This window comes from Elephantulus edwardii, unplaced genomic scaffold (genome assembly GCF_000299155.1).
Source record: "Elephantulus edwardii isolate Elephantulus edwardi_28Jun2011 unplaced genomic scaffold, EleEdw1.0 scaffold00308, whole genome shotgun sequence".
Classification (NCBI taxonomy): domain Eukaryota; kingdom Metazoa; phylum Chordata; class Mammalia; order Macroscelidea; family Macroscelididae; genus Elephantulus; species Elephantulus edwardii.
The window spans coordinates 1213641-1221678 of NW_006400058.1; the positions used below are offsets into that span (position 1 = coordinate 1213641).

The 8038-nt window shown below is 44.3% G+C and overlaps 1 protein-coding gene across 2 annotated transcripts in view; it reads left to right on the forward strand.

Moving 5' to 3' along the window:
- The window catches only part of ZNF227 (zinc finger protein 227), a 16706-nt gene extending 11640 nt beyond the window's left edge, over positions 1-5066 (forward strand). Inside the window, exons 2-3 of one of the 2 annotated variants that reach the window (XM_006901077.1) lie at positions 119-214; positions 2947-5066. In XM_006901077.1, the coding sequence (XP_006901139.1) occupies positions 119-214; positions 2947-5066 (2216 nt within the window). The remainder of the gene's footprint in view (positions 1-118; positions 215-2946) is intronic. The other variant, XM_006901076.1, reaches the window with a different exon arrangement.
- Positions 5067-8038: the final 2972 nt, after the last annotated feature.

The window sequence follows — 8038 nt, forward strand, 5'->3', positions numbered from 1 at the left end:
CACACACACACACACACACACACACACACACACACACACACAAATAAATAAAAATAAAATAAAATTTTTAGTTGTGAATAGGTTCATTTTAAATATTTATGTGTCTGCCTTTTCCTAGGACATCATCCCTTCAGACTAGATATGCTATTCCAGTTGGAAGCAGAAGAAAAGCTTTGGATGATGGAGACAGAACCCCAGAGAAGTGAATATTCTGGTGAGAAGCCTGTATTCTTTTGGGTACTGGTCTCCCTCACCCTGTGGTGGATTAATTCCCTTCCCTGAGTCACAGTCATCCCTGGCCTGGATTATGACCACAACCTCCACACTGCGCTTTGTGCTTCTTCCGTTGGCACTCACATCTGGAATCCATTCTCCGTGTGAGGGAGAATAGGTGGTGGAATCCATTCTCCACCAGTGGGTGAGGAGTTGTGCTGCGACCCCAAAGGCAGTCAGTTTGAATCCTCCACCTACTCCATTGGAAAGAAGGGGAGTCTGCTGTGTGATTTACGGCCTCTGAAAATTCACTGAAAGGTCAGCTATTTCAACTTGATACATAACAACATTTTCCTCTGGTAGCTAACATGATTCTTTAAAAACCAAGCAAGATCATATCATGCCCCTCTCAAAACCTCCAGACGTGTCCCATTTCATTCAGCGTCCTCACAACACCCTTGCAAGGCCCAATCTGATCTGACTCCCACCCGCCTCTGGTCTCTCCTTCGTCTCCTCTCATTTCCCTTTCCCAGACCACTTCTGCTGAGTTTATATGAGCAGCGTAGTTTATTCATTTGTTGGGTTGCACATTGAAAAGTCAGTAATTCAAATCCACCAGCTGCTCCACAGGACAAAGAGGAGGCAGTCTTCTCACATGAGGAAAGGCCATGATGAGTTGGAGTGGACTCCAGGGCTGGAGGCTTGGGGTCTGGCTTCACTCAAGCTTTATGGTTCTCTGACTTTATAAAGTTTCCCACACAGGTCTTGACTCAGACATTAGGTCATCACAGAGGCTGCCTATGCCTTTCTTATTAAAGATGCCATCTCCTTTCCCTTTTCCATTCTCCATCCTCTACATTGATGTTTTAAAACTCGTTCTAATGGTGAAGATACAACAAAACATGCGTCTAGTCAACAATTTCTACATAGGCAATTTGGTGATGTTGATTCAGGCTTCATGTTGTGCAACCATTTTGTCTGCTGTTTTCCAATTCATTCTGCCCCCTGCGTAGGAACTCGCTGTTCCCTTAGCAGAACCTCTCCCTACACCTCCCTCCCACCTGGTAACTGCTAATCGTCTTTGATTTCTACATATTTGATTATTTCATAAAAGTCATACAGTAATTGTCCTTTTGTAACTGACTTGTTTTACTCAATATGATGTTTTCAGGGTTCATCCATGGAGGCTGTGGGTCAGGACTTTATTGCTCTTTATGGCTGAGTAGTAGTAGGCCAGTGGGGTTACAGAATTTTGTTTATCCGTTTGTCTGTTGCTGACATTTTGCCTTGTTCCACCTTGTGGCTATTGAAATTAAAGTTCCAGTGAACATTAACGCACATTTATATATTGCTGTTGTTGCTTTCAAGTGTCTTAGATGTATGCTTGACTTGACTCCACTTGAATGAAGCCTGCGTGGTCCTGCACTTCCTCAGAGTCCCTGCCATGCAGAAGCCATTGTTGCGGTTACTGAGCCAGTTCTTCTTGGAGAGGGTCATCCTCCTTTCCTCTGACCCTCTGCATTACCAACCAAGAGTGGAATAGCTGGATCATAATCAGACTTCTCTGTTCAACTTGTTGAGGACTGCCCAACTTTTCCACAGGGGCCACAACCTTGTAAAGGTTGTAAAACCCATTGTTTTCCTTTTGGGGGGGACATTGCTACGCACATGGGAGTGAGTGGTAATTCACTTAGTTAGTGTCTGTCTGATGGCTAATAGCCTTAGTGGCACAGTGGTCAAGCACTTGGCTGCTAACTTAAAAGGCTGGCAGTTTGAACCCGCCAGGCGCTCCGTAGGAGAGAAGATCTGGCTGTCTGCTCCACTACAGCCTAGGAAACCATGTGGAGCAGTGCTATGTCCTGTAGAGTGACAGGAGTAGGAGCCCATGTGACCAGCACCCAACAACAGCAGTGGCTCTTGACATTGAGAATCTTTTCACGTGCTTATTGGCCGCATGTCTCTTAAAGTCTTTTTCCTGTTTTGTTTTCCATGGAATTGTTTATCTTTTTGTTAATTCTTTCTTTTCTGTTAGCCACTGGTCTCACCCTGGCCCGTTAGTTCCCTTTTCTGCACATCTTTGTCTCCAGGTAACCAGGATTTTGGCTATTACTGTGTACTCTAAGCCACCGATGACCATCAGCTTAGTAGTCCCTGAGTATATACTTACTGAATTAATTCGTTGGATAATAGCTGGGTTTTGAATGGAGTAAGGAAGCCATTGTCCCAGCATCTCTTAACCTGTGATCCCAGTTGGAAGCTTGTAGAACATTTCCTGTGGGAGCAGCCTCCCCTGCAGAGGCTTGAGGGAGGTGCTAGCATCCTCCAAAAGAACTTCAGTGAGGTCCGCTTTGTTGGTATTTGGAGCAGGATCTTCTAGTCCTGTCTCTGTGCAGGCAGGGGATATGATGATTAGGGAAACAGTATCACTTCCCACTTCACAGCAGCCAGTGACCTCCTTCCTCCTTCTGTCTCCCTTTCACTGCCATTGAGTAGGAATGAACTCATAGCTGAGCCTCCAGCGGGTTCTGAGGCTATAAATCACACAGGAGGCAATGACCCATCTTTCTCCTGAGCAGCTGTTCATGGATTTGAATTGCCAGAGAGACATAGCCTTTGGCTTAACAGTACAGCTTCCTGTGGACTCCGCTTCCTATTGGTCTAAAGTGTACAATCCTAACATTTCTGATACTGTATTTACTTGTCCACCTCTCTAAATACTGCTTATTTTTGTAGGCAGCAAGAATCAAAATGAGATGACGCTACCTCAAAAAGCAGCATTAAAGTATTCTTTGCATGAAGAGCTTATCTCTTGGGATATCTGGGAACAAGTTGCAAGTGAATTAACCAGGAGTCAAGACCCCACAATAAATCTGCAGGAAGAGAACCCCCGGTTATTCCCTAATGATTTCATTCAGGTTCCTGACAATGAGATCTGTGTCATGAAGCGTAAAGGAGATGGCCCTAATTTTATGGAAAATCAGGAGTTTTCAATGTTGAGTGCCCAGAATTCTTGGAGGGAAACATACCTGAATGAGTCACAAAATGAGGATAGGAGTAAAGAATTCAGCCTGCAAATTCATGAAAACTTGAGAAAGTCCTCACTTAGTGAGTATGTTAAAATTAGCCCAAAATTGCAACCGTACAGATGTGAATGTGGTAGAATCTTGAGTGAGAACCCCAGTCAGCAGTTCCCCTTAGGAGAAAACCCCCATACGTGTACTGAGAGTTTCAGCTCTAGCTCAGTCCTTGCCATTCCTCACAGTGTTCACTCAGGAGAGAAATGTTTCAGCCAGAACTCACAAGTGCAAACTCATCCGAGAATTCACCCAGAAGGGACCCTCAGCATGTATCAGGCATCTGGTAGTTCCTTCCGAGAGAGCTCTTTTCACATGCAGCAGTCCTGTAACAAGGAAGAGAAAGCCTACAGCTGTGACAGTTGTGGTAAGGGCTTCAGTAACAGCACAGGCCTGACCATCCATTACAGAACCCACACTGGAGAGAAGCCGTACAAGTGTCAAGAGTGTGGGAAGTGCTTTAGTCAGAGTTCAGATTTCCAGTGCCATCAGAGGGTCCACTCAGAAGACAAACCTTACAAATGTGAAGAATGTGGGAAGGGCTTCAGCTGGAGTGTTAACCTCCGTGTTCATCAGAGGGTGCACAGTGGTGAGAAACCCTATAAATGTGGAGCTTGTGGTAAGGGCTTCACTCAGGCTGCACACTTTCACATACATCAGAGGATCCACACTGGGGAGAAACCCTACAAGTGTGATGTTTGTGGTAAGGGGTTCAGCCACAACTCACCATTGATATGCCACCGCCGGGTCCACACTGGTGAGAAACCATACAAATGTGAGGTATGTGGGAAAGGCTTTACCCGGAACACAGATCTCCACATTCATTACAGAGTTCACACGGGAGAGAAACCCTATAAATGTAAGGAGTGCGGGAAGGGCTTCAGTCAGGCTTCGAATCTCCAAGTCCATTGGAGTGTCCACACTGGGGAGAAACGCTTCAGATGTGTTACGTGTGGGAAGGGCTTCAGTCAGTCGTCCAAACTTCAAATTCATCAGAGAGTCCATACTGGGGAGAAACCCTACACGTGTAATGTCTGTGGTAAGGACTTCAGTTACAGTTCAAATCTTAAACTGCATCAAGTAATTCACACTGGAGAAAAGCCATACATCTGTGAGGAGTGTGGGAAGGGCTTTAGCTGGAGATCAAACCTTCACACCCATCAGAGAGTCCACTCGGGCGAGAAGCCCTATAAATGTACGGAGTGTGATAAATGCTTCAGTCAGGCTATAGACTTCCGGGTCCATCAGAGAGTCCACACAGGAGAGAAACCGTACACTTGCGAGGTCTGTGGGAAAAGCTTCAGTCAGTCCTCAGGGGTCCAGTCTCATCAGAGAGTCCACACTGGAGAGAAGCCGTACAACTGTGAAATCTGCGGAAAGGGATTCAGATACAGTTCCCAGTATATATACCACCAGCGAAGCCACACTGGGGAAAAGCCATTTAAGTGTGAGGAGTGTGGGAAAGGCTTTGGTAGGAGCTTGAATCTCCGCCATCATCAGAGGGTCCACACAGGAGAGAAACCCTATAAATGTGAGGAGTGCGGGAAGGCTTTCAGTCTCCCATCAAATCTTCGAGTCCATCTGAGCGTCCACATGAGAGAGAAACTGTATAAGTGTGAGCACTGTGGTAAGGGCTTCAGTCAGAGCTCACGTCTGCAGGCTCATCAGAGAGTTCACACAGGAGAGAAACCTCACAAATGTGATCTCTGTGGTAAGGCCTTCCGTCACCGCTCACGGCTTAAATATCATCAAAAAGTCCATGTTGGCAAGAATCTTTAGAAGCCTCGCAGGCTAATTGTTAAGAACTCATGTCTGGGTTTTGGAGAGCCCATACTGGTGATCATCTTGAGCAATGATGATCACAGTGATGTCAGTTTGAGGACTAAAGTTCACTTGATTTAGGCCATGGTCTTTTCAGTCACTTGCTACACATCTGAGAACTGGACAGTGAATAAGGATGACAGAAGAATAATTGATGCCTTTTAACTGTGCTGTTGGAGAAGAGTACTGAATATCCTATGGACTGCCAAAAAAAACCCCACAAAAAACAGATATGTCTTGGAGAAGGTGCAACCAGAGTGCTTGTTGGAAGCAAGGATGGTGAAGCTTTATCTCACATACTTTGGGCATGTTGCTAGGAGAGGCTATTTATTGGAAAGGGACATCAAGCTTGGAAATGTGGAGGGTCAGCAAAAGAGAGGAAGACCCGCAAGCAGAGGGATTGACCGTGACTGCAGCAGCTGTCTCAAGTGTGTCAGATATTGTGAGGATGGCACAGGATAGGACAGGGGTGTTCATCTGTTGTTCATAAGGTCGCTATGATTTGTACTTGACTCGCCAACATATTGATAATAAACCCAATAAAAGTATCGAGAGTGAAAGAGGACTTCTTCAGGTTCATAATTGTGATGAGAAACTCATCAAAGGCCTAACAAACCCTAGTCATGGGAGTAGATCTCATATTTAGGAGAAAATTAGATTATAGCCCTCTTAGTAAGATGCAACGAATATAAATTATTACCTATTTATGTGACTATATGTATAGAGAATTTGGAACGATCTTTGTTAATATGCAAGCTAGGTTTTTTCACCAGGATTGGGGGACTATTACAGGGAAGGCTGGGGATTCTTTTTCCTTTTCATTAACAGTGACCATTATTTTTACTAAAGCTGTAAAACAATGAAAAATGAATAAAATTTGTAGTTGAAAACGTTCTGTAGTTAAAGACTCATAATAATTGCTTTCTCTCATATGGTATACAGTCTACAATTAAGGAATAGATCCCCAGAGATTATATTGTTGGCTTTCAGAGTGATTTTGTATTCTACAAATATGCACAGAGGCTATCACAGATCATCATTCATGAGAAGCATAGAAACCATCCGTTGGATTACCAAAATCTTTATTACTCCAGTGGAAAGAGTATCAAGTGGGAAAAGCTAAATTTATAATTAGGAGTGTTAGGAAAGAGGCAGAACATATTAACAATTCAGCACAGAAACATGGGGATTTTGTATGGTTCCTTCCAAAAAGAAAAATGGAACACCTAGAAGTTGTTAGTTATTTCTTGCTATTACTAAAGAATGAGATGGATAGATCAATCTCACACCATCTGTCTCTTTCTCTGTGACCCCTCTCCTTTGAGTTCATCAGACTCAGCCATGACTCTCAAGTTTCCAAAGCTGTAAATCTTTATAGCTTATTGCCGGTCTTTTCCCATGGTGTAGCTAGTGAATTTGAACCACTGGTCTTTCAGTTCACAGTGCAACACACTACCTACTCCCAGAATTCCTTTTGTGCATACCTGCACACCCACACACCCTTTAATATTATCTTTAAAGAATTTGAAACTGAGAAACATTCTGTGGTTTCTAATATATCTTGTACCAGAACTAACATGCTTAGTTCATCATTCTTTTTATTTCTGGTTTTAAATCACTGTGATAGGTAAATAATGTTGTAGAAAATCTCTTTATTGAGGCTGTCTGGAGTTCACTCCTAATGGAATAGATGGCTCTACAGAGTTTCTCTGCAGAGCGGTACTGCTGATGCCCCCTCAGTATCTCTCTTCAAGTTATTTTTCATTGCTGTCAATGTCAGTCGCGGTGCCGCAACCCCTCGAAGGTTTCCAAGCCTGGACTTGGGGCCCTCCAGTACTGGCCCTCGCCTTCGAGGAGGGCAAAAGGCAGTGTGTGGCGGAGGCGCGGCCGGGCAGCGATTTGAGTACGCTGGACGTCCTGCGGGTGCGGGCGGGCCCTGGTCCTGCATCACAGCGACAGTGTTTCCTGTGTGTCTTTAGGATGCTTTACTTTTGGAAAAATTACTTGATTTCTCTCCAAAAATAGTTTTAGTAGTAGCATCTCGCTCGTGTTAGGGATATTGTAAGAATTATATAAAGTAAATAGATGGACAAAGGCTTAGAACGTAAGCTGAAAAGTGATCAGTTGTTAACCAACTGCTTCTTTCCCGGGGAAATGCTAAATTTCCTGCAGGAGGCTGTCGACACGCGATGGAGTCTCCGCTGCAGCGTGGCTTGCGCCGCTTTGATCCTTGCGGGAAGCGGACTGAGCTTAGATTCTTAGTGACACTGACTTTCCTTTTTCCTTTTTATGTTCAGTTGGAGAGGGTTCTGGTGGCTTAATGAATGCAGATCGAATCTACAAAGTGCTCTGCTGAGAGAAAGATGGGCTGTCCCCTCCCCTGCAATTACTGCCTCTACAAACCCACTGGAGGGTCAGTTCCCCATCACAGGACCCAACAACAATTGAGACTTGGGTGAAAAAGGAAACTGGTTTTCTGTTCATATGCATTTTGCTTTATGACAATTAATGATAATATATCTACCCAGCCTCATTAAAAAACAACAAAACAAAACAGAAAAATAGGTCTCATACCTTTTGATATCTGGAAGTGTCTCTTGTGATTTTTCTTGAGCCAGGGACCATATTGGGATTATTTCCAGCCTGGTAGTTACTCCAAATTACTGGGGAGCAGCGATGCCAGTTTGAAGACTGGTGTACCTGATCTTGACCATGGTCTTTTAAATCACTTGCTATGCATCTGGGAGCTGGACAGTGAGTGACAGAAGAATTGAGAAGAGCACTGATTATCTCATGGATTACCAAAAGAACAAACCAGAAGTGTCTTGGAGAAAGGGTGAGCAGCGTGTTCTTGGAGACAAGGATGACACAGCTTAGTCTCACATACTTTAGATGTTGCTGTTGTTATGTGCTATACAGTCGGAACCGAC